The sequence below is a fragment of the Theileria equi genome (assembly GCF_000342415.1).
Source record: "Theileria equi strain WA chromosome 4 map unlocalized gcontig_1105316255041, whole genome shotgun sequence".
Lineage (NCBI taxonomy): Eukaryota > Apicomplexa > Aconoidasida > Piroplasmida > Theileriidae > Theileria > Theileria equi.
Genome location: NW_004668225.1, coordinates 60126 through 85277, shown reverse-complemented (window position 1 = coordinate 85277; position 25152 = coordinate 60126). Strand labels below are relative to the sequence as shown.

General features: G+C 45.4%; 11 protein-coding genes across 11 annotated transcripts; 4 read left to right on the top strand and 7 right to left on the bottom strand.

The window, feature by feature from the left end:
* Nucleotides 1-161: 161 nt before the first annotated feature.
* On the top strand, nt 162-662 carry BEWA_045520 (hypothetical protein; the record flags this gene model as incomplete). Its single annotated transcript, XM_004831483.1, has 1 exon — nt 162-662. The coding sequence occupies one exon, from the start codon at nt 162-164 to the stop codon at nt 660-662; it is 501 nt and encodes a 166-aa protein (XP_004831540.1).
* A 251-nt stretch (nt 663-913) lies between these two features.
* Nucleotides 914-1501, top strand: BEWA_045510 (signal peptide containing protein; the record flags this gene model as incomplete). The annotated part of the gene is made up of 1 exon (XM_004831482.1): nt 914-1501. One exon carries the CDS (start codon nt 914-916, stop codon nt 1499-1501), a length of 588 nt encoding a protein of 195 aa, XP_004831539.1.
* Nucleotides 1502-2066: 565 nt separating this feature from the next.
* BEWA_045500 (eukaryotic translation initiation factor family member protein) lies at nt 2067-6071 on the bottom strand (the record flags this gene model as incomplete). The annotated part of the gene is made up of 1 exon (XM_004831481.1): nt 2067-6071. The coding sequence occupies one exon, from the start codon at nt 6069-6071 to the stop codon at nt 2067-2069; it is 4005 nt and encodes a 1334-aa protein (XP_004831538.1).
* Nucleotides 6072-6844: 773 nt separating this feature from the next.
* BEWA_045490 (transcription factor TFIID or TATA-binding protein, TBP, putative) lies at nt 6845-9569 on the bottom strand. The gene is made up of 3 exons (XM_004831480.1): nt 8794-9569; nt 7674-7880; nt 6845-7196 (listed from the first exon to the last, which is right to left on the bottom strand). Exons 1-3 carry the CDS (start codon nt 9344-9346, stop codon nt 7042-7044), a joined length of 915 nt encoding a protein of 304 aa, XP_004831537.1. The 5' UTR covers nt 9347-9569; the 3' UTR covers nt 6845-7041.
* Nucleotides 9570-9654: 85 nt separating this feature from the next.
* BEWA_045480 (hypothetical protein) lies at nt 9655-11829 on the top strand (the record flags this gene model as incomplete). Its single annotated transcript, XM_004831479.1, has 1 exon — nt 9655-11829. One exon carries the CDS (start codon nt 9655-9657, stop codon nt 11827-11829), a length of 2175 nt encoding a protein of 724 aa, XP_004831536.1.
* A 355-nt stretch (nt 11830-12184) lies between these two features.
* On the top strand, nt 12185-14056 carry BEWA_045470 (hypothetical protein; the record flags this gene model as incomplete). The annotated part of the gene is made up of 1 exon (XM_004831478.1): nt 12185-14056. The coding sequence occupies one exon, from the start codon at nt 12185-12187 to the stop codon at nt 14054-14056; it is 1872 nt and encodes a 623-aa protein (XP_004831535.1).
* Nucleotides 14057-14174: 118 nt separating this feature from the next.
* Nucleotides 14175-15497, bottom strand: BEWA_045460 (hypothetical protein; the record flags this gene model as incomplete). The annotated part of the gene is made up of 1 exon (XM_004831477.1): nt 14175-15497. The coding sequence occupies one exon, from the start codon at nt 15495-15497 to the stop codon at nt 14373-14375; it is 1125 nt and encodes a 374-aa protein (XP_004831534.1). The 3' UTR covers nt 14175-14372.
* An 839-nt stretch (nt 15498-16336) lies between these two features.
* On the bottom strand, nt 16337-18979 carry BEWA_045450 (hypothetical protein; the record flags this gene model as incomplete). The annotated part of the gene is made up of 1 exon (XM_004831476.1): nt 16337-18979. One exon carries the CDS (start codon nt 18977-18979, stop codon nt 16337-16339), a length of 2643 nt encoding a protein of 880 aa, XP_004831533.1.
* Nucleotides 18980-19377: 398 nt separating this feature from the next.
* On the bottom strand, nt 19378-20817 carry BEWA_045440 (hypothetical protein; the record flags this gene model as incomplete). The annotated part of the gene is made up of 1 exon (XM_004831475.1): nt 19378-20817. The coding sequence occupies one exon, from the start codon at nt 20815-20817 to the stop codon at nt 19378-19380; it is 1440 nt and encodes a 479-aa protein (XP_004831532.1).
* A 1046-nt stretch (nt 20818-21863) lies between these two features.
* BEWA_045430 (choline/ethanolamine kinase, putative) lies at nt 21864-22997 on the bottom strand (the record flags this gene model as incomplete). Its single annotated transcript, XM_004831474.1, has 1 exon — nt 21864-22997. One exon carries the CDS (start codon nt 22995-22997, stop codon nt 21864-21866), a length of 1134 nt encoding a protein of 377 aa, XP_004831531.1.
* Nucleotides 22998-23643: 646 nt separating this feature from the next.
* BEWA_045420 (signal peptide containing protein) lies at nt 23644-24675 on the bottom strand (the record flags this gene model as incomplete). Its single annotated transcript, XM_004831473.1, has 1 exon — nt 23644-24675. One exon carries the CDS (start codon nt 24673-24675, stop codon nt 23644-23646), a length of 1032 nt encoding a protein of 343 aa, XP_004831530.1.
* Between the last annotated feature and the right edge of the window lie 477 nt (nt 24676-25152).

Below are 25152 nucleotides of genomic sequence, written 5' to 3'. Positions count from 1 at the left end.
AATCCTACTCTTCCTTAGGCTCCTTTCAGTCGCTTTAGTCCCTCATCCTTCGGGACTCCGTCTAACGACGTTCGCTATTCCATAGCTCACATTATACTCGTTTCACTCGTACACATCACATTCATTTAGGAAATGTAATAGTCGAGGGCGATCCGAGGTACATGAGTAGATACGTCCTGGTTGTGCCTAGGGACTGTGGCGGCAAATACATTCGTGTGATTAGCAGATACCGAGTGGACAAAAACTTTGTTACAACAATCAGGGAGTTCCTCAAGAGGTCGCACGACTTCAGTTACTTTCAGCTCTTTAGAACGGCCTTTGAGATTGATGTGATAACGCAGGAGACGACAAACACGGTCAGCGTGTATTCTGTGAATAATCGAGGGGTAGAGACGAGGCACTATTGCGTCCAGAGAGAAATGCGCGACAATGTGGTCATTGGGACCGTTAAATTTGGGGACCACACTGTGGACGACCGGACTGATGGGCTGGTCCGCAGGGAAGTCACCTGGGAGGGAGGACTCGACAAGCCGAGGATTACCATTTTTTCAAGATACAATGACGGAACCGAAGCCAAGTACCGGTACATGTTTATGAATGAAAACTCCAAGCGGTTTTTTGTCTTTGAGGAAACCCGGGGACTCGTTAATTTGTTTAATTAGTGTATGATGTGAGCTATGGCGAGTATACGGAGTATATGAGCTGTAAAGGCGACCAGAGGGAGCCTCTGTATTCACAAGGTTTTGTAGATGGAAGTGTGAGTGGTCATTACTACTTCATCCATCCTTCTAGAGACTCCTTACAGTCGTACTGAGAATCCTACTCTTCCTTAGGCTCCCAGAGGTCGCCATTGCTCACTAGTCCATAGGATGCTCCTGCATGGGGTCTGCATGCAGAATCCTATGGGCATCAAATGAAGATCTTAATTTTGCTGTTGGCGGCGCACATGTTCTCCATGTTGCCGTATTTCCACTGCGGGGACGACGAGAAGCTCAGGGCAACGACTGGCGGTTTGTCTACCGGCGGCTTGAAAAGTGCAGACGAGAGGAATCCATTTGCAATGGCAGACTACAGCGGAGACCCGTTTGAAGATACTGAAGAAACAGAGGCAACAGCTTCGACTCCACTGATTTCTCCAGACATGACAAACGTGATGGACCTGACCGTGGAGGACGACGTCAAGATCCAAGTGAAGTTGGAAGAGGCTCGTGGAGTAACCTGCAGGACTTACACCCCGAGGGACGGCGTTTACATTGCCAAGATTGTCCACGGCAGAGCGACAGTTTGGGAGTCGACCAAGTGGAAGTGCAAGGAGGCGGAACTCTTTACAGTCGAGGGAGTATCGCTCGTGACTAGCGTATGGAGCAGAGGCCGCAAGCTCGAGTACAAGTACTTTGAGGAACAGGACGGAGAATGGAAGAGCATCGAACCGCTCTACTTTGATCGGATGCTCCAGGATATGATGTATCACAAGAGGCAATGTAATTGCGTCGTCATTTAAGGTCCCTAATGCGAACAGGGTGAGCCTGTAGAAGAGAAGGATTTCAGTACTACTGTAAGGAGTACTGAAACAGGTGACCCACCGACGTCGAAGACTAGGGAGTAGATCACTATGGAATGAGTGTAGCGAGCGGAAGAGTGATGGAGCCTAAATGATCACTACAGAGACTATAAGAATGGAGTAGTAGTCATAATACTGAGGATGAGAAGAAACTACCGATGAAATGCTCTATCCACCTATGGTATACTCTCATTCTTCTACCAATGAATACACAGGCTCCTATACTCTGTATACTCGCCATCATTCCCATCCTCCCTTCAGTCGGACAGTCATGATCTACTCCCTAGTCTCCGACGTCGGTAGGTCATTCCTCCTTCCGTTTCACTCCAGTAGTACTGAAATCCTTCTATTCCTTAGGCTCACTTTGTTCGCCATTGCTCACTACTCTGTAGTTCGCATCCCTCATTCTTCGGGACTCATCCTCCTTTCAGTCGGATATTCGTTTCACTCGTATGTTACACATTCATCATTCACATAAAATTTATACGCAAGTGTGTATAATGCGCTAGACTTGTACCTTGACCTTGTCGATAACCTTGGTTGCAAAGGCGACATCGCCATTTCGTTCCTTGACTCCCTTGATGACTTCTTCGGCTAGTTCTTGGGCGAGTTGTTCGTCTTGTGGGAAAATGAGCATTTCGAGCAGTTCCCTACGATTGGAGCACTCGCAAAAGAGTGCAATTAAAATACGAGAAAAGATGACCAGTGCCCTGGGATTGTCCAACATTTCATCTTGCAGGCGTTCCAAAAACTGGATGGAGAGCGTATCGACAAGTTTGTGCAGAGTAGCTTGTGACTCTGTGAGTGTGGTAATTACAAGTGCCGCAAGCTCCGCCAGGGCGCACGAGACCTCCAACGTGCTCGCATATGTCGCCTTTTGACACATGAGCCTGAATATTCTCGGCTTGTCGTTTTCCTGCACGCCAATCTTTTTCCACTCTTGAACAAAGACCTCCCTGCTTGGTCTCTTGGTGAATATTTCAAGCACGTCCTCCCAGAGGTCCACCGTTTGTCCGGATGGTGGTCCTACTGCTGGCGGTGCTGTTGGTGGAACTGCTGAGGAAGCCGGAGCCACAGACTGACCACCAGTTGGCCCCTTGTAGACGCCATCGACCAAGAGGCTTTGGGCCTGCTCTCGGAGGGTCTGGAGGTGGGCAGAATAGTGACGATCTGCACGGAGTCCGGCGGTGGTGAATCTTCCCTCTTGCTCTGCATGAATGGAACCTCCCTTGAGTTCCTCAACCTTTGCCTGCGTGTGAATCTCATCCACAGTGGTTGCCTTTTCTCTAAAGAGCTTCTTCTTCCAGTTTTTGGTCCTGAGGTCCATCAGGTCCTGAATCTTGAAGCTTATGCGCGTAGAATAGACCCCCGAAGTGCGCAAGCCCAGGAGAACCTTCATGTACTCATCAAGCATTTCAGATCCTCCTGGAATTTTCTCCATGGTAAACCCAATTGTGGTCAAGAGCTCAGTAAAGCACTCCATCAAATGCTCAGAGGGTACCTGATCTTTGCAGAGTAACGTACTAAATATGCGTTTTAAAATTGCAATGGAGAGGATTTTGCGCAAAAACAACTCTCCCATAAACCTGATATTTCCAAGCACCCAATTCTTGCTTGGTAGAGATGGATCCTCCTCTGTGCCAGCAGCAGCGGATTCACTTGGAGACTTGCAGGTTCTAGCAATTTCTTCAAAGGCGTCCTGGCAGCGATTGAGCAAAGTTCTCTGGAAACACGTGGTTCTGAATCCAATATCCAGAGCATCATTAAACTTGTATTTGAGCAAAAGCGCCAAATCAGCGTACATGTCGCTGTAATCAATCTCAGTTGTGGCCTTTTCGTGCAATAGTCGCACCAAAATATCCACAAGAGCGGAAGAATCCAACTCCTGATACACAAGCGCAACCTTTTCGCCAACCGTCAAAAACTTTTCCACAGTCAGCTTATTCAACAATGTCCTTACAGTTCTCGTAAACTGCTCCTCCTTGCTCATCTTGGCCTTTTTCTGCTCACCAGGCGGAGGATCTGAACGCCACTTTTCACTCTTTTTCTTTTTACTTTTCGCACTCTTTGGCTCACGCGGAGACTCTGCCTGGTAATTTAACGGAACCAGCTTGAAAAATCCCAACTCTTCAGGCGCACAAATCTCCATGCTAAACGCATACCTTAGCAGAATGTCTATTGACTCGTTTTCCTTCTCGTCATCCTCATCTTCAGATTCTTCTTCTGGTCCCTCCTCAGGTTGAACATCTTCAGTGGGAAGCTCAGGAGTCTCAGTATCCGCAACAGGCGCTTGCGCCTCCCCCAAACTCTCCTCTGACTGTGCCGCAGTATCTACCGGAACCTCAGAGCCCTGGTCATCATGCTCTACAGTGGGCGTAGACGGCAGAGCCTCGTTTACGACCTTGGCCCGTCTTCTTGCGGTGCTGCGAGAGGTGAGGGGGTGTTGTTCCGAGAGCGTAAAGAGAGATTCCGAGGGTGCGATCGGTTTATTTTTAATGCGCACGTGCAGACTTTTATAAATCGCATACTGTCCAGCCATGGCGGTGTGTTGGTTCTGCATGACTTGCGCATATTTCATCATATTTGAAGGCGATATAAAGAGTGTTTTGGAGGCGTCGCTTCCCTCTAGAGACATGTCTGAAGCGGCTCCATCAATGTCCACCGACCCCGAGTTTGAGGAGGTGGCCTGGCCCTTGTGGCCTATTGACCCTTTAGATTCAATGGAAGATCTCCTCTGCAGCGGGAATTGTATCGGCATATGCACACCGTCGATTGGTTCTGCAATACTTGCATCTTTATCCAAAAACGTGAATCCGCCAACATCGGGGATTTCATGTGGTAAATAATAGTAACCAAAGAGTTCCTGAGGTGGATATTGTGGCACCTGAACGTGGCGTGCGTATGGGTTTACATAGGGATTATACTGCCATACGGGCCCCTGAGCACTCTCTGGTGGTTTCGGAGTCTTTCTTTGCTCCTTGCGAGTTTCGCTATTGACAACTTCTCCAGTTTCTGGATTTAAAATTTGAAGCGCCGCGCTCTTTCGCGGCTTTATTTTCGGACGAGCAACCGCTTGTCCATCTACAGTGTCCGCATTCATGACATCTTTGGAGGCACGTTCAGGAGGGATGAAGGGCCCAGGTAAGCTTCTAACATATTGCACGCCAAAACTAGTGTCAATGGGCGGTAATGTCCCATACTGTGGATATTCCTGTTCCACTGGATATGTATATTCGGCGTGTTTTGGAATGTGGTACTGGTTTACAAATCTATAATCAGGCTCACCAACCTGAGCAGCTTCCCTTTTCCTGCGAGGGCCGTGCTCAGAGGGCTTGTATTCGTCGTGATGCACGTAGACGTTTGATGTGGAGTGGGTCGCGGCTTGCTGCGCCTGGGAACCGGTATGTTCTTCAGAATGGGCAGTAGCCTTTTCAGAAGGAGACAGAACAGCTTTTGGGGGATAAAATGGCTTCCCCTTTGTGATCCTGCCCTTGTAGTCCTGCACGGCGCCAGAGTCACCCAGAGCATCCTGGTGCACCAAATCCATGTTTTTATCCTTTTTTTCAACCTCCTGCTCCACTACAATCGCTGGCTTGTAGACAAAATCTTTTGTTCTCGGGAAATCTTCCTCCTTTTCAGGTTCACCAGTTTTTACCTCTTTTCCCTCAGCATCATCAGATTCTGAGGAGCGAGCAATCTCCGCATCGTTACGGCTGGAAGCTTGAGCGCGGTTGACGGTTTTTGAAGACTCAACATTCTTCTTGACATCCTTTGGTGACTCATACCTTTGCCTAAACTCTGGTCTTTTGAATTTACCTCGTTGATACGTGGTACCCTTTTTGGAAACATCCTCTTCACCTTTGATGTAATCCGATGCAGGCTCATACTTTCGCGCCGATTCGGCGTTTCTAAGCGCCTGCACCTTGTCTTGCCTCCCACTCTCATTTCTGCGTGCAGAAAAGGACGTTTTTTCCCTTGGAACAGCATCTCCAGGTTGCTGGTACCTCTCCCCCTGCTCTATTGAGAGGGTCACGTCCCACTCCTCGCCAGAGTGCGTGATGGAAGGCCCAGTATGCCCCGTCGCAGTCGACTCTGTCATGTGCTTTCTAAACTCTGTTTTCTTGTCCAGAGGTTCATCAGACTCGGGCACCCTTTTATGCTTGATGGTGTCTGTCCTTTGCCCCGTTTCATCTGTTCGCTTTGCTCCTCCATAGTTGGCATTCATTCCCCCGTCGGCAGGTTTCGTTCCACCATCACCATTCTTTGGATTCCAGGGCTTGTTGGAGACTACGAGGTTCCACGGTCTCGTTTGTTTTCCAGAGTTTTCATCCTGGGATGCGTCAATTAGGTCCTGGGAGCCGCGTTTGCCCTTGGAGAATGCTGAAGTGGTGACCTTTTTGGGGTGAGCTTCCATGTGTCCCTTTTCCAGAACCTTGTCACCTCGTTTATCTGCGGGTTGGCCGCCTTGCTGTGCAGCTTCGGGAGCCTTTGAACGTCTAAATAACCTCATTTGAAGAACCAAATGCCATGATTCGTGCCCCTTGGTGTCTACTCGCTTTGCATGGAGAGTCTGGTTGAAGCATTTCTTCTTCCTGCTCCAGTCGCGCAGTGACGAGTCCTCCTCGCAAACTTGTTCGTGCTACCCTTCCGTTAGCCTCCGACTGGGCATTCGTCAACGTTGAACTCCGCCGGGCGTATTCGCATTTATCCTGCGCCGATCGGCGTACTCACATTACGGTGTGCCTGGCCGTACTCTCCAGGCAGCCGCCTACGTGCACCTGTTTGGATGAATCCTTTCCTATGCGTGTGTGCGTCTAATGTACATGACATCCGCCCAAAACCACAACTTGTCGTATAAAACTCGTTTGGGCAGAAACTGTTCGCTTTTCAAGGCCTAAATTCGGCACAATTGAACACTACCAGACATATAAGAGCTCTCGCCAAGTACGCAATGCAAAATCAACTTTTAGTCTGATTAATGGCCGCCCAGACGATACACAGACGACACCTCCAGACCCACCCCCACAAGGCTCATTGGACACCTTGGTGTCTACCCCGAAGAATGAATGTGAGCTCTGGCGAATATACGTCAGTATAGGAGCCTGAGCGACTAACAGGAGCTCTTCCATATAGTAGGATTATCACTGTGCAGGTACGACTGTAAGGAGTACTGGACGACCATAGGCTTTAGCCGAAGGGAGTCTATAGAATAAGGCATGAATAGAACTCGGGAGGAAGGATGAATGATGGCTGTTCTATGCAGCATAGTCGTCTATGTGTTTACATTGCCCAGTAGTTGAGTCTCTTGTCACTATGATGTGCTCGGAATGGAGTAGTATTCATCCATTCTTCGGAAGATGGATGAGCTTCGTCACCATTCTTGTGTCCCTCTAGTGATCATTTGTACTTCCAAGTGTTGCCAAAGCTCCCTTCATGCTATGCATTAGGGTTACCATTCCTCCTTTCAGTCGGATGGCCCATCATTCTTGGTACCGGAGGAGAATGGGATGCATGGTGTTGAAGACGTGGTGGACTTCCTCCATCGACTTGCAGCCAGTGATGATGACGTTGCCCGAGACAAAGATTAAGAGTACTGCCTCTGAAGTGTCGGTAAGTGAGAAACGAAATACCAAGCCTGAATGGATGTGTATTATGCGAATGGAACGAGCATAATGTGAGCTCAAGCGACTAACAGGAGCTCTTCCGTATAGTAGGATTCTCACTGTCCAAGTACGACTGTAAGGAGTACTAGACGACCGTAGGGAGTCTATATAAGAAGGATAGACTGGGTAGTATATCACGGTGGAATGAGTATAACGAGTGGAAGGCTGTAGCGAATTCACCCTTAGATGAATGAGTTACCATTAGGATATGCCAAGCATCGAGTTGTACAATGCAACAATGGTAGGATAGGAGCAATCATTCCCATCCTTCTAGTCTCTATAGTGATCACTTAGGCTCCCATGGGTCTCCTATGCTCCTATACTGACGTATATTCGGCTAAAGCCTATGGTCGGATAGTCTTTCGCTCTGCTCAAGACTCTACCATTGTACCTACTTCGTAGGATACTCCTGCATGGACTCCCTTCGGTCGTCCATTCATTCAACTTACCTGCAAAAAACTCTGGTTCATAATTACAGAGATCTTCATGTTCGCTTGATAAAACTTCGAGTCTTATTGGTACATTACAGTTGAATGTTGCGATAATATTTTCAATTTTAAAATTCCTAAACGCGAAATCGTCCCCTCCGAGAACTCGGCGTATTATCTTTGCCATTCTCTTTGCTCCAAGCCTCGCAGCTTCGGTAGTTCTTGATCCTATACGTTGGTATAAGAGTGTAATTGGGAGTGTGCTGAATGAGCATGAGCGACGCGAGTGTATGAGATGGTAGGAATGGAGTCCAGAAGGAGTAATTAGGGTCTCTCCAGACAACAAACCAACAAATTAATACCAACTAGTCAGTACCCAAGCCAGTATCTAGAGTACCTCCATAGAGTCTCATATCTGTCTAACCCAAGGGTCTCCGTAGAATATCCATAGACTTCATGAGTATCATTAGATCAAGCGTACAAGAGGGTCTCTATAATATCGTTTGTAGAGTTTCCATCCAAATACAGCGAGAATTACAGTGCCAGTTAGAATAGCAGTAACTCCAGAGACAATCTTAATCCATTTAGAAGAGTCTTGAGGAGAAGCTCCATAATAGATTCCATAAGCACCAGCACCAATGAGACCAACTGCAACAAGGAACAGTAGATGGGTTATCAACTTGTTCATCAGCTTTAGTAATAGCAGGTGACATTCTCCTAGCTCCTAGTCTTCGAAGTGGTAGACTTATTTATGAAAAGTAGGAGAAGCCATGACAGACTACATTAACCTTGGATCCTCCAAGATCAAATTGCGATTCATATCCGTCTATAGTATGAGTAAGAGAATAGAACTGATGAGAGTAATTGTCCTTCCACAGGAACCATACCCATCATCCAATAGTACTTCCTCACTCAGCATCCTCATCCATACATTCATCCTCCCTCACAACTAGCTCACCGGATGATTACATGGAGTATGTTAGCAATCCACGTTCTCTACTCTGAGTCACTCATACTTTTCACCATCTAGAGATGGTGAATTCCTTAGGCTCCTTTCAATCACCAAAACCCATTTCTTTCACCATTCCTCATTCTTCGGGACATTTCGCTTCGCTCCATTCATAGCTCACATTAAACTTACCGGTAATGATAATTCTTCCAGTTCTAAAAATGAGTCCAGTGCACTTTGGGTTGTGCATGCGCAATACGAGGGCGTTGAATTTCTTTGGATTATATTCTGCGTTTCTGGTTGATATTGCAATCTCTCTCAGGTCCAATTCTCGGCCTAAATGGACCGATGCTACGATATTTTGAACGACAGGAGTGGAAGTCTCTGTGCTGCTCGTTTTTAAAATGTGTGAATATTTTGCAAATTTTTCGATAAAGCTCTTGGAGTTGCGACTCGCGCTCGCAATGTCAAGCAGTAGAGCTTCATTCTCAAGGGATCCACCTCTCGAGGGTGTCCTCGTTGCGATGACATCATCCAGGTACCCTTGTCTAACATCTTCTAGGTACCCCTGGGTATCTTTCATATATTCGCCTTCTGCGTCACTTTTGGTCATGTAACCCTCATCCATCTGTGTCGCTTCAATATTTTTGTACGGAAAATCGTCCCTGGAAACGCTCTGATCGGACTCTTGGCCCTGAGCATCCGACTCAGGGTCCGAGTCCTTGACGGAGTGCCCTCGTGCCATACCTACGCTTTACCCTAGAGATTATCGCTTTACAGAGAGACTTTTATCACATAATTCCGCGAGTTTTCCCTGGAGTCGAGGCTTTATCCACTTTGCGCATCAAATTGGCCTTTAATGCACATTTACCAGCGAAACCTCCAGCTTTTCTGGAGCATAAAGCTTAACAATTTGTGCGCGTTCAAAAATTTTTGGAGAACGGCCGTAAATATGAAAATTAGCGACTAAAAGCTCTCCGGAGCTCCCCACGCGGCGCTGCGGCCCAAACTCGTCAGTCAGAGACTAAAAAGACACGAAAATGAATTCGCAAGATGTACTATAAGCTTATTTGTGAGTGTGCTGAATGCAACAGCGTACTGCTGCAGATTGGCGCCGTAAATGTCCTCGTGAATGTGCCACTGAAGATTCTACGGAAATGTGCAAAGGCCAGGAATTTGCAAGCTGCGAGCCATTCACCTGATGGATGTGCGGATGAGGGAGCTAATTCCGGCGCTGTGAACGCCAAAAGTGCTCCGGAGGCGAAGATAAAGGCCAAGACAGGACTGAAGACTGAGCATCAAAACTGGCACTCGGACGTCTATTCAGCGTTCGGTTGCTTCGAGATTCACGTCATTGTGGCAAATACAGCGCGGGGACTCGAGGGACTGGACCTCCTTGGGGAATTCTACAGCCTCAGGGACACACACGTCGTCTGCACACGACCGGCCTACACGCTGGCGAACCTTGCGGAGGAGCTCAACGAGGGGAGCTCAGACTCTACGGGCCATAGCATCTCGGAAAACCAGGCCCTGCTGGACAGATTCCGCAAGGGGATCTCGTTCAAGGGTTCACCTGCCGCTAATGGGCAAGAGGCTCTCAGGCCCAGGAAGCCGCTCATTACGGATAGGGACCTTATAGAGAGTGGAAACGTGCATGCAGTGTCGTATAACGAGGATGTGGAACTGGACATTGCGACGGATCTAGTCTCCAGTGTGGTATCGGTGGCGACGAGGGCACAGGACCTCCACGAAGCCTACAACAGGAAACATTTGGAGCACAAGTCAAGAATCGGAAAACTCGACCCAAACAACGCCAGAAAGTTTATAACCAGACTTGTAATCCGCGGTTTTGCCAGCGGATTCTCACTGGGATCCGCCAACTGGGTCATCACTCACAGCGATTCCCAGGTCAGTGTGGCCATAATTGGACCCTCAACAATCTCCTTTAATGCAGAACATTGCAAAGGACTCGATTATGACATTTTAAAGGCCGCCGACTACTTTGTGGTTCTGGACAGTGCATGTTCATTCGTCCCCGTGGGAGCGGTTGACATATGGAATGAGCAAAAGCCACACCCGCTGCAGGAAACGCTGGAAAAGGTGTGCACTGAAGCCATGTCCTCGGAACTTCCGGTACTGCTCCCGGTGGACATTTACTCTGAGCACATTTTTCATATTTTAAACGCACTCTGTGATGGACTGCAAAAGACAACTAGCTTCATTTACTGCGTGGGAGAGAGCATGGTGCATTTGTTTGAGTTTGTGGAAAAGTGCACGGAATGGTCAAACATGCAGGATTTCATCCGCTCGTTCCAAACGGAGGATACAGAGGATCTCGAGATTCTACACCCACTCCACAGGATTGAGGATATAAGGGAAAGGGGACTCTTGTACGTTGGAAATACTTTGGATGGCGTCAAGTCTGACTTCAAGACTCCATTCATACTCGTTTTGAGTGTCCACAGAGGCTCACCCATGCTGGACTATATCAGGACTTGCATGGAGCGAGGGGGCTACAAGCTCATCATAGTGGATGAGGGGATGGCTGCCCTGCTTAATGAGGATTTACAGGATGAAGGAGCATCGCACGACTGGGAGTTTACGAGCACATTTCGCCTAGACTACAGGGCAGACGCCATGGAGGTTTTACCAATGATCCCAGAGAGTAGGACGGTAATCACATCAAACAGGCTCCATACATTCCATCCCAATGCCAAGTTTGCACCGACATACTTTGTGCCAGCTGAAGCCAAGTTTACAGGGTTCCTAAAGGGGAAGATTAAAACGGAGGATGTGAAGCGACTTTTGCTACCAAAGTTGAGGAAAGTAAAGGGAATTGATGCACAAATCGCACTTGTGCAGGCTGACGTTTCCAAGAGCATAATCACTCTGCAAGATACGGAGGATATCATGATGATTGATTCATGCACTGATACGTCTGAGGAGGGCATGGAGAGTGCAAGAATGGACGCCCCTGCACAAGATTCTCCGGGTAACAAACGACCGATCTTCTTTGGAACCTTTAGTGTGTACGAGCTCGCAAAATTTCTAGAGTCTAGAGGGTACAGCGATTTGCAAGTCTCAGATTCTGAATACCCCAAAAAAATATGGAACGACGACTTTGTAATCACACTAGAAGGTCCACAAAAGACAAGTATAGAAACAACAGACGAAACTCATCGCAAAAATATAATGCAGGGCCTCCAACAAGTACTATCTGCAGTTTAACGTTTGTGCCGTACTTTAGACTCGGAATTGATTTTTGGAGAATATTACTGTTGATAAAAGGGTATCTCCAGGAAAACCTAGCTAGAATCATCGCAAAAGCTCTAGAGACTCATTAATGCAGTTTATTCTGTCTTGTATAAAGGGGAATCCAGACGGCTGTCTGTAGTCCGTAGGGACCATAATTTCTACCATACACATCCATATCTTAGGTAGGTTCTCTGACGGTGAACTAGTTACGAGGGAGGATGAATGAATGGATGAGGAGTAGTTAAGAGAAGAATGTGCTCCCTTTGGTCGCATTGAGATACTCATGTATCTCAGAGTTTTGAAAGACCATACTCTCTGAACATGGAGGATGACCGGGGATGTGGTATATGAACTCAGTTTACGGATAAAGAAAAAATGTGGAAAGAACGGAAAAAAATGTAGTTGCCCAGGTAATGATACCATACCCGGCTTAACAGCCAAGAAGGAGGATAGTATTGAAAATGTTGTCGGTTTTGTTTCATATATTCATTACAGTAAAAAGGAATTCAGAGTACTCAAAAGTATAGGTAATGATGATGAGGAGCCGAATGTTGAAAGCTACCAAGAAGTTAAAAGGGTCAAGAGTGTTGCTGTTTACTACTGGGAGAAGGATGAAAGAAAACCTCTTCTTATTGAAGTAGAGACTAGTACTGGAAAGGAATACTATTATAAATACAGAAAGAATGAAAAGGAAGCTGATGATAGACCAAATGCGTGGAAATTAGATCCCACTTCTGGTGGAACATCCTTACAGGCTTTGTTGAATGAGCGGAATGTAGGCATAAATAATGTTTTCCCCCTTAATCTCAGCGATCCCACGAAGCCTCTGGATGTGCAGTCAGACGTTGCAAAGAAGATAGGAGTAGAACTTGCCAATAATACTACTCAACCTCCTGGTACCAACTATACTGTTACAAGGTACAAGCTAAATGGTCAAGATGGTACCAAGTTTTCCGTAGCAATGATTGGCAAGGAAAAGGCAAATGGTGTCGATATTCCAGAGGGTGAAATTACTGATTTCAAGGTTTATTTATCACCAAGCGGTGCAGGTACTACACCTGTTATGGTTTCATTTAAATTAAAGAGTGGAGGCTCTAAGTGGTACTATAGTCAAGGTGGAAATGGTACTCAATGGGGAGAAGATGCTGGGTCCAGTGAATTTTATCTCAAAGGCTCTAAAGATAATTCAATATCCACTCTCACAGAGAAGTTTACTAGGAAGTTAGATGGATTTGCTTGCTCATACCGGAATTATGTCACTATTAATCTCACAAAAGGTGGAACATCTCAGATTAGTTATTGTTGCCGTTGTCATGGTAAAGACAAGGGTGGAAAAGTCTCCGTCACTCCTGTGACAGTTCGTTGTAATAGACATTCTAAATCAAACCCTATTCCCTACTTCAAACATGAAATTACCGGTGAAACAAAGATTGCTGCTATTATATTTCAAGATAATGTTAATAAAACTAGGAAGATTATAACTTTAGATGGACCGTCATTTCCAATCTCTGATATAAGAAGTGTCTACGCCTTCTACTGCGTAAGTGATCCAAAACTGATATACCTCCAACCTCCAGGGAACTGGTTCAGGAAGAAAGATATTTCTGGTGGTGGTAATGACAATGAAGTGTGGACACAAGTTCCAAGTCTCCAAGACATAACACCAAATGAGTTAAGTGAGAATACAGAATGCAAGAAATATAATGATCTTGTGAAAGCACTAAGAAGTGCCGGATGTAAAGACCATGGACAGTGTGCTGATACCCAATCTGGAGGTGGTGGTAGTGGACTAGGCCCTGAAGCTGGTGCTACTCAATTTCCTACTTCACATCCTTCTACTACTACTGCTCCTACTGTTGCTGCTCCTGGAGCTCAGACTAATGATAGAGGAAGTGAAAGTTCTATTTGGTCATTTGATTCGCTTACCTCTACAGTTGGAGATTTTTATGAAAAAGCAGTTAGCCCTTTTACCGAGCTTAAATCAACTCTTGATGGTCTACCCAGCAAACTTGCTGTAGAAGTTATGAGGGCAGCTCCTAGTCTGGCTAATCTTCTTGCTATAGCTACTCATGCTATAGTTGAAGCACAAAAGGGTGAAAATGTTCCTACTCCTACTGCTGCTAAAGCTACTAATCCGTCTTCTACTTCTGGAGAATCTCATACTGGTCCCACTGCTGATTCTCTATCTAACAGTCCCTGATATGGAACCCAAAAGATTCCCTAGAGTACATTCCAGTATGACTAGACCATCCCATTTACCCGCTCTGTCGCCATTCCATGCCCTAAACTCTCTACGCTTATGCATACACACGAATGATAATTTTGCAAATGTTAACTTTCCGCAGCGAGTGAGCGGCTGCATTTTACTGCCCAGATATGGGACTGTCTCCATCGAGACTAAATCTTACAAATTAAAGTCGTCCTACGACACTCGCCAACATGCATGCAGATCTTGTAGGGGCTATTTTCACCAAAACATGCGGCTTCACAGGCTACTGCATTGCGACTTGAAACTGCTATAAAGAGAGATCCTCGTTGAGACTCTTTTCAAACTGTGCTCTATCCACGGGACGCCATGCGCCACCTGAAAACTGACGGAAGCATCTGGTGTCCTTGTCTTCGGCTGTATACTTGAAAACGACGCCAAAGGGGTCGTCACTTGTAAAGTAAAAGGTGGCTGATGGGCAGAATTGGGGTCCATCGGCTTCCCATATCACCTGGCCGTCGTAAACGAGTTGAGTCACCTCTACACCCTCCTTGGCGGTGCAGTTTAGTGTCGGCACTCCCTGGTAATCTCCCACTTGTACATCAAAGAGAGTAGAGTCCACCTTGGACTCGTCAAGTTTTATCGTTGACAAATCGCGAGAATTGCCTTCCTTTTCCTCTTTGTCCTCTCCACTCTCAGCTTCACCCTCCTTTTCATTCTCCTCAGTGGGTACTCCATTCTCCACGGATGTGTCTGAATCATTCAATTCCGCATGGGCTCCATCTTCTCGTTCTTCCTCCCTATGCTCTTCACCAGCAGGTACTCTAGGGGACTCTTGAGCGCCCCTTGTGGGCTGTTCTTCGGGAGCCGGTGATCCCATGGGCATGAGGTTGATGGTAACGATTCCGCCAGAGACGGTGATGCTTCCGACTTCGCCGTACTGTTCTTCATCCGCTTCGTTCTCCTTCTCTTGGGCGTCTTCATCCAAGACAACGTCCACCAGGTTGCGTCTCTTCTCAGTCGGCTTCACTGGCTTGTGGTTAGGCTTCCCCGGGTTCCTGGCAAAGCTCACCTTTTTGAAGTAGTCGCTTCCCGGTATGCTGGTCCACGTGTCTCCGTGGTTGAGGTAGTAGAGTCTTCTCGTCAGCTTTGGGGTCTTTACTACTATTCTCAGGAGCTTGTTCGGGTTGACACGTCTCTCGCTGAGGAAGACGCACTTTTCTTCCTCGCTGGCTTCCCAGACGGTCTTAGCGTTTGCCATCACCTTGTCAAAGTACGTTCCTACTTTTGGATAAAACTTGAGGCAGACGGTGCCGTCGCTGGTGTCCTTTTCCATCCGAGCCTTTTGCTCCTCCACCTTTGCCAGAAAGTCGATTGCGTGGGCCCTCTCCAGGGAGTAGAACAGGGCCCTCTTGGCCTCTGCGCCGTCGCCCATGCGGTAGTCAGAAGAGCCCGTAGCTCCCTCTGTGCCCAAAGAAGAAGAATCCGGAAGGGTCCTCCCCGAGACTCCTCCAGACTCCCCCGAATTGCCACAAACGCATAGCCTATGGAATGAGAAAAGGGAGAGAAGGATGATTATCCTCATTCTTTTCGTCAATAGAGCGCAAAAGACCGAGAAAGTCGCCACTCTCTTCCGGGATCTGGGGTGTCTAGCGAACAGCGTGAGCATGGAGAAGAGAAGGATTTCAGTACTACTGGAGTATAGCGGAAGGAAGAATGACCTACCGACGTCAAAGACTAGGTAGTTTAGCGACCAGCGGGAGCTTAAAGAAGAGTAATGAAGACTCTATGAGCCTAGTGAGTAGAGAAGATCTGGCGAGTATACTTTAGTATAGGAGCTGTAAAGGCGACCAACGGGAGTCTCTATTCATGAGGCTTGGTAGAGGAAGGACGGGAGCATGACCTACCACTAGGGAGTCTATATAAGAGGGATATGAGTGATGAGAGTACATTACTGTAGCAAATAGAGGAGCTTGTGTATTCGTCGTTAGATGGAAGAGTTGTCATTACGATATGCCAAGCATAGAGTTCTACAATGTAACAGCGGTGGCATAGGAGCATAAGCGACTAGCTGGAGCCTCTAGAAGAAGGATGGAGACTCTATGAGCGTAGCGAATAGAGAACTGGCAACAAACAGAAGTCCATAGAATAAAGATGGATGAGCTAGTTGTGCGACTAGATGAGCAAAGAGAGTATGAGATGGAAGGAATGAGCTCCAAGAGTCTATGCATGCTCAATATGGTACGTTATTTGAGCACTATAGGATATCTGTGTCTAACCCAAGGGTCTCCGTAGACTTCCCAAGAGTATAATTAGATCAGGCGTACAAGAGGTAGAGCCAAACGCTGTCCATAGTACAGAACCGGTAGCAACAGTTTCAGCAGCCTTTTCAGCTCGAGCAGATCCTCCAGCTCCGTCTCCAGGTTGAGTTCCAGCGACAGTAGAAGTTCCACTATGAACACCAGTAACTATATTAGACTGGTTGGAATGTTGAGTTTCAGAAGATGTGGCATCAAGTTGTTGAGAAAGTGCAGAGACAACTTGTTTACCTCCTTCAGGAACATCACCAGTAGTAAATTTAGTATAAGCTTGTACAAATACGTCAGCAGGATCTTGAAAAGGAACAGTCTCAAATGTTTCAAAAATAGGAGGAATAGGGAGAGTCTCATCCCACTCTTCAACTTTAGAGGTATATCCACGCATAGTAGTACCATATTCATCCAAGTCAACAACCCCTAAGCCATATGTAGCAAAGGGAGCAATAGGAGATCCTGGACCACCACTAGAAAGAGGAAGATGAGGTGGATTAATAGAAGCAAAGGGAATAGGAAATCCTTTAGATCTAGGTCTAGGAAGAGGATATCCTTCAACACCGCTAGGTTGAAGGGGTGATGATGATAGAATAGGTCTAGGAAATGGATCAGTAGGAAATTCTTGAACATCAGCAGACTTAGGAATAGTAGTAGCAATAACAATAGGATCTCCATCAACACCGATATGATGAGGTGGTTGAGGTCCAGGTCCGACAATAGGGTATCCATCAGGTAAACTAGATAGACTATTAAAAAGGGCAGTCATCTGTTTTTCCCTTTCACCATCAATAGCATCTTCAGCCATCTGAGCCACTGGAGTACCTTGTAGGAGAATCTTGGTCTCAGACTCTGTATCAGGAACCTGGTCAGATAAGTCAGCAGCTGGAACCTCTTCACGTTGAACTCCATTCTGTCCACGGTCTTGTTCAGCAGGTGTAGGAAGCGCTTCGGCTTCAGCAGTAACAACAGTATCAGCCATTTGAAGAGCTAGTGGAAGTGTTTCTCTGATAATCTCACTAGTAGCATACAGTCCAGCTGCACCAGCTACAATAGACTCACCTAGTACAGAAGCAGCAGTTGTAGTTATATCATCCCATAGTTCTTGACCAAGGTTTACTCCGGCTCCATCAGCAGGAAGAGGTGGAGGAGGATGTTGAGCTTCATCAGCTTGAGTGCCTTGATGAGCAGCAGTTTTAACAGCGTCTAGTTCTTCCTCTTCTTCATCATATTCTAGAGTGTGAATAGTTTTAAGACCGCTTGCCGTATTTTGACCCTTACTTCCTAGTATCTCCTCCAGCTCCTGCTTACCACCATTCCGACAAGAGTTATTGGACCACATATAAGCATATCCATTCCCAGTGCTAACACGGATTATAAAAGGTGCTTCAGTATCTTCAGCGCCAAGTTTCGGACAGTCCGGCAAGAAAACTAGTACCTCTTTAACATCCCATATTGTCAGTTCATCCGGATCCATACCTGATCCATCAGTGAAACCAGTTACGGTAAAGGTCTTTTCTCCATCATTCTCATAGGTGTGCCTCCAAGCAGTATAATCTGTTAACCCAGGTAGAGGAACGCTGGTAACTTTAACTTTACCAGGACATTTTTCCTTCTTACATTCTATGTCGTAATATTCCCCAGTTCTATGGAATGAGACATCTATGACAACTGGTTTGAAAAGTTTGCATTTTTGTTCTTTAAGCTGTTCCTCAAGTTTCTCACCTTTGAGTTCAAAATTACTATAATCAAGGATCATTTGCCACTCACTGTTATCTTCCTTTCCATTATTAGCAACTGGAACGGGTTTTTCAGTAAAACCTCGAACATATACCTCCATTAACAGGGGTTTTGTACGCTCCTTGTCTTTGTCCCAGTAATAGACGAAGAGTTCACGAGTGTGATTACTATCAAGTGGAAGGGATCCACCATCTTCATCTTTAATCTCAACCTCACCATACCTAATTGACCTAGTACCTTTACCGTACTCGTGCTTGTATTTAGTATATCCATCATCAGTACTTCTTTCCGATTCAACAGGAACAATTGTGACATTTTTCTCACCGCATGCACATCTATAATTATCTTTTGCATGAATGTCGACGATATGAAGATTGTAGAGATCACAGGTGAGTTTAATGAGTTTCTCTCTAAATTCTGGAGTTGGGGTGAGTCCACCATTAAATTGTGTATCTACACTTGGTATCGCATTCCATTTTGTATTTGATTCAGCAGTATTTTCATACCAGTGATACTGTGTGCTGCCGTGTTCTTTGATTATAAGCAGAAGAGGCTTCTCTATATTCCAATCATCACCAGTGTCATAAGTTGGGCTATAGTAAGTGTATACTTCCGTTATCTCAGTATGTTCAGTGGTAAGTCCATTTCCATTTAAATCAGTAAGAACTCCTCCACCATATTTTAAACTATTGATCCTTGGTATTCTGTTACTCTTATGACGACATACCCTGTATTTTGGACCATCATGATTGGTGTTTAAATTTCTCAAATATGCCTTGAAACTACCATAACATTTACAGTTTCCAATTTGGTGGTCACCTTGTTCTCCATTTGGACATTTGTTTCTTATATTTATGCTTGGAGGCATTCATAACGCTACTTCCTAATATCCCAACTTACATGTCTTGAAATTATGCCATAATACTATCCTCTCTCACAACTAGCTCACCGTCAGAGAGACTATCCACAGAACAAGATGAGCAACTATCAAAGAAGTCTCTCGAATGATCTCTGTGGACTATCTTCGCTCCTATACTGCCTATTCTCGCAAGAGCTTGGCAACTATCCGACTGTAGGGAGTCATGAGAATACCGTGGCTATGCTATTAATACAAATTTAACATTCATCTATAATACACTATAGCCGTAGACGGCGGCATCTCCGATCAAAAGAAAGGACAGGAATAAGGTAGGATTATGTGCACAAAGGTTATGAACATTCCCAATCTACGAGTTCTCCAATGACAGACGATAGCCATAAAACATTCTATAGAGCGGAAAAAGATGCCACAATTGCAGGCCAAAATACCTTGACTAGAGCAACTAAAGCTCCAGCCACTACAAGTCCTCCCACAGTTCCTCCAACTGCATTTATGATGACCTGTTTTTGGGGATCTGCAGAGGGATGTACGTCTTCGTCTGCACCAAGATTAAGTTCGTTCTTCAACTGGTTTAGTTGGTTGGTAAGTTCATCGTTCTCTAATTTACCTGTCTTTTCTTGTCTCCCAAGAAGAGTCCAGCTATTTTGACTATTTTCTTGCCTTATGTAATATAGATAGTCATTACTAGCAGTACCTCTTTTCTCTAACTCAACCATTATAAGGTTTTTCAGAGAATAAGGATCATCTCCCTGATAAAAAGCGGTTATACTCCCAAGGATATAATCTGGAGGTGTTATGCCATCAAGTACGTTACCATTATGTTCAACTCCCTTTAGCTTAAAGAGTCCACCTCTCAAAGAATGTTTATATTTCCAATAGCCATTACCAAGTGGAGCATTTCTCACAGTTATATTGATGCTCATATTTCCATCCGGGTAGTGTGCATCAGCAGGCATAAATAAATCTGGAATGATTAATGGATAATAAGAAGCCTCTTCAAGAAGCTTCTTTATTTTACCATCATCAGAAGTATGTTCTGGTAGATTTGGATCCGCCTTTCCAATCTCACTCCAAGTGCTTCCATCAGTAGTATTTCTTCTGAACCAAGACCTTTCATGAAAACCTTGTTCATAGTGTATTAGGAGAGGTTTGCCACCGGACTTAGTCCAATAAACTGATATAGATTGGACATTTTTAACTGATGGAAGTCCAAGTTGCCAATTTTTATCATCCTTGAAACTGGTGGTAGAAAAGGATCCAAGTCTAGAAGCCAAAACATAATGCGCATAATAATCATAATTATCTTCATGTTGGGATATTATTAAGATGCTTATGCCGGTACAATTGGGACATTGGTAACCATTCTTTTCTGAAATATTAAAAGTGTGGGCTTTGTTCCTGATGCAGTTCTGCTTGTTAGGTTCTTTCCTGAAATTGCCTTCACTTATACTTACATTGGTCCAGTTACTATTCCCAGCAGCTGATGTATAGTAGACTGAGGTATCTCCATCACCAAGTTGAATTAGCAAGGGTGTACTACAAGTGCTATCTTCTGACCAAAAAAATACCGAGACACTGGAATATTTATCTAGGCTAGGAAATCCATTCTGAGGGGTTACTTCCTTAATATTCCCTATTTTATATTCCCCTTTCAGACCATGTGTTAACTTTCTATAAGTCCCTTCTGGGTCAGGGTACCATTCATCCGTAAGATTAACTCTTCCACCGCTTGAACTAGTATAATAATATCCTTTACTATCATCCTTTTGGGCTTGTCCTCCACTTCCAGAATGTTTACTAATGTCTATAGTAACGCCTTCATCCATTTATCACTCACTAATCTCGTACTCATCTCAAGATTGAAATGTTTTGGAGATGGGCAATAAACGTCAGGTAATGTATGGGGGTTCAGGAAGTAATTTTGTCATTTTTAGTGTACTATTCATCACTATTTGGCATTTACAGGGATTTAGTACTATAAAATGTCCATCAAAGTAACTATATTGGCCATAATGTTCCATAGGATCCCTTACTCCATAATCTGCTCATTGTCAAAACCTGCATGCACGAATAAAGTTGTTTTATCCTTTACCTTTTATTCCTGTAACTTAATCACTCATTCTCTCAGATATTACATAGGTATTTTAAAGGATGTATTTCTAGCTGTCTCGTATAGTTTATGCATCAAAAGGTGTGCTAGAAACGAGTTCCCTATTCCTTTCCTCTCATATTCCACAGGCAACATCTTCAAACCTATCGATCGTCCAAATGGCTCATTCTGGAGCTCACTGCCTTTCTCCCTGTGATCGGACAATTTAGTCTCCCTGAAGTTTCCTGGAATGAGCCATAATGACTCCGTTCCCTCCATCTCAAGATGGTCCAAAGTCCAGAATAGGGAACTCCTCCACAGAGCCTAGTGATTACCTATACTCCTTCACTTCACTATGGACACAGTCTCCCATTCTGCTATTGTTGTATTAGACAACTTTATGCTAAGAATCTCATAATGGTAACTTATTCATCTGAGGATGAATTCGCATCACTATTCCACTCGTTACACTCATTCCATAGTGATATACTACCTAGTCTATCCTTCTTCTATGGACTCCCTACGGTCGTCTAGTACTCCTTACAGTCGTACTTGGACAGTGAGAATCCTACTATTGATAAGAAGAGCTCCTGTTAGTCGCTTGAGCTCATCTACCTTACGGTGAATTCGCATCCCTCATTCTTCGGAACTTACCATTATACCTACAGTGTACTTTAAATTAAAACTACATTAACACATCATCTTGCCATCCTAGGGCAAGATCTCGTCATAAATGTGCATGCAGATTCCCATTGTCCCCACCGGCGATTTAGGGGAGGGTAGCTAGAGAGCGTATCCCAGTCCGCTTTCCTCCAGCACCTTTTCAAAGAGACTAAACTTGACCTTGCTGTATGCGAGATAGTCGAAATCATCACTGTCCGCATCGGGTCTAGCGGCCAGGAGGATGCCCCAAAGTGACCAGAAGAGCATGGGTCCCAGGGTGTGAATCTCGACTGATTTCAGAAACCCGTCAATAGTCTCAGAGTCAGATGGTAGCACATTTGATCCAGTGGCTGCAGAGAGATATACGCTGGCAAAGAGGACCTTGAGGTCCTTGGAGAGCTCAAGTGATTCATCGATCTTAAAGGACGGCGGCTGGTCCACGTGGCAGAATAGCATCTCCGCGAAAAAGTTGGCGACATCATACCCGGCATAATTGAAGCCGGCATAGTCGAAATCGATAAAGTGTAGTCCGGTATAGGTCGCTACAATGTTCTTGAGATGCAGGTCATTGTGGCAAAAGACGACCTTGTTGGAGAAGGACTGCGACGTCTCGGCGTGCTTAGCAATCACCTTCTGGTAGATATCAAATGCCCTGTATAATTTGTCCACATCAACATCCAGTCCACGCTGCTGCACAGCCACTTTAACATGTGGGAGCCACCGCTCAACTGTCCTCTCGACTATCGGCCTCCTGCTCCAGGACTCTTTGGCGACCATGCTAACAATTCTGTGAAAGTTGCCCAAGATTGTCGCAATGGATGTGAGTAACGAAATGTTCTGCAAGGAGCCCGTACAGAGTATGTACCCGTCCAGCCACTGCTCTATGCGTCCTCCCGGAAACGCCGCCACAAGTCTGGGAGAGAACTCATAGGAGCTCAGCAGTTCAAGCACTTCGTTTTGGTGGTCCAGGTCGAAGGAGACAAGCTCATCCGGGTATACGAGCCTCAGCAATACTTTGTGTGCCCCCAACGAGTCCTTCCTGGGTTCAATCACCTGGACCTTGTAGACCCTGTTTGTCATTGCACTCGTGATCTTGTGGACCTGGAGGTCCCCATGGCCAAACTTGTTCCAGAACGGGACGTACTTTATACAAATGTCCTTCAACTCGTCAGAGTCATCAACTCGGACCATGTAACTGCTGGCCGCGGTGGCGTTGCTCATCAGAGTATTCGGAGACAGACATTCAGAGACCATTCTAGCTAAACTCAGTCAAGAATGGTCCACAGGAATTGCGATTTACGGTGGAAGAAGAATAACGAGTCCTGCCCAGACAGGGGAGCATATGGGGAATACACACTGCCGTGGATTACTCTCTGCTCGTCCACTCGCCGATTTATTCTGAGCGTTCCTATGGGTGAAAGAGGAGGTGTGGTTAGGGGAAAGAAGGGGAACTGGGTGCCATGAATAAAGGTGTGCCCATCCAGCCCCGGTCGCTTGTCCCTTAGTCCCAGGCTCCTCTTCCATGCACCTCCAAGGACTTTACCGTGGCAGAGAATGCCAGTATTCATGGAGATGGCGTTGCATGGAAGAAGACTGGCTCTCCTGCTACACCGCGTGTTCCTTGGCTGCCTCCATGAATTCCACTCCTGGCGGAAAGCCTCCTAGTGAGGGCATAGATGATGGATGTTTATGGAAAGAATGAGTAGTGATGACTATAAGACGGATGAACAAGCTACAGCTACTAGAGAACTTGCGGAGGAACGCTATTTTGACTGGCATGTAAGAACTGCATTAGTTATCAACATTCCATACACTGGACTTGCTATCATACAATTAAAGCGCTCTACTGTGATTCACTGGGTTTATGAGTGGTATGAGACTTTTAAGCAGAATTAGGAGATTATGATCCAGACCTCATTTCATCGAGCTTCTTCAAGAAACTATCCTTTTCGACTGATATCCATTCAGTACTAACTCTCTCAAAGTACCTGCTTCCTTCTGATAAATTCTCCACTGTGATCATCTCCATTAGTTCCTTATCACCTTTCTTATAAACAAGACAAGAAAGACAGTAATCATCATTAGGTCCACCAAACCTTCCTTTTATTCCCACTCTAGAAAAATGTGGTTGAGCCTTCCATAACTCTTTGGTACTGTCCCTTATTCCTTTGGCAAGGTACCCTGGTTTGGGATAAAAGTGTTTAGTAGTGATACCCAGGAGATCTGCCTCAAAAATGCTACATTCATTAGTACTATTGGCCAAGGAAAGATCAAGTTCAAAGTCTGATATCCATTCCGCTGGCGCCATTAAAATTCTCATCTTTTCTTCATGATTATTACATGGCATCCAGTTATCACCATTTAGCTCTATATAAGTTTCCTTGGAAGTATCAGCTCTCTTAGTTACTACAAGTACTAGCTCTGCTTTACCGTCCTTACTAAGATATACTCTGGCATGGCCAAATGTCTCTCCAGTAGATGGAATCCAGATTTCTTTCTCACCATCTACTAACCTTATAACTGTAGTGTTCTTCTTTGGAACAATAAGTTTAACTCTGTTTGCAGTAAAGGTATAGTCAAAGGAGTTGCATTGTTCGTCTGGTTTAGCAATATTAAGAGTAGTAGTGTGTCTAGATGTTTGAGTAACTGGAGTTTCATCCACTGCTACATCTTCTACCTTTCTACCATTACGTCTATGATCCAAAGACTGTGTATACTCTGCTTCATAGACAGTTCCATTAGCAAGATCCCATACCAGCCTTTGGCCACTCGATCTATTCTTCTTTGTCTCCTCTACAAATTCACTGGTCACTATTTCATCCTCTACATAGTCGTCTAGAACCTCGATAAAGAGTCCGTCAGTGGGAAGTTTGGACCTCCTGCAATGGCAAAGTCCCAGTAGACAGGTTACCAGGAGAATGGAAAAGACCATTTTCCATCCAACGTTCGTCCATAAGGATATGTCATGAGATGCTTGACGAGGATGCAGTGTATTACAGTGTATACAAGGGAGAATGAGCGGAAGAGCGGAGGGGAATCAAATAATAGACAACATGGATGGGGTGAAGAGTTCTTCCTTCCATTCTCTTCTTAGGCAGTCTAATTTCCTCTACTGAGTTGCTCAACCGTGTGTACCATTAGAATAAAAAATGAGTACTCCAAGCGGGTCAAATTTGGAAGAACAAGGGGCTGGAATGTTGGTGTACAGGAGTACTTTCAGACAACTTCATAACATCTTCCATGAAGTTTAATGAGCATATGGTAAGTATTCATGTACACATACTTGAGGAAGAGTCACTAATATTCATCCTAGTATCTTCTTTCACCTAGACAGGCTTCTGGGTAGGCTATAAAGAGACATCCAAAGTGACATTCTGGGAGTGAAGGTTCATTATCTTATCAGGTAACC

Bases quoted from the DNA above. Each gene is read 5' to 3' on its own strand.
- BEWA_045490 (XM_004831480.1), bottom strand. From the start codon at position 9,346: ATGGCACGAGGGCACTCCGTCAAGGACTCGGACCCTGAGTCGGATGCT. The intron at 7,881-8,793 runs GTAAGTTTAATG...ACCAACGTATAG, and splicing joins TGGAAGAATTATCATTACCG to GATCAAGAACTACCGAAGCT. The intron at 7,197-7,673 runs GTAAGTTGAATG...ACATCCATTCAG, and splicing joins TGAACCAGAGTTTTTTGCAG to GCTTGGTATTTCGTTTCTCA.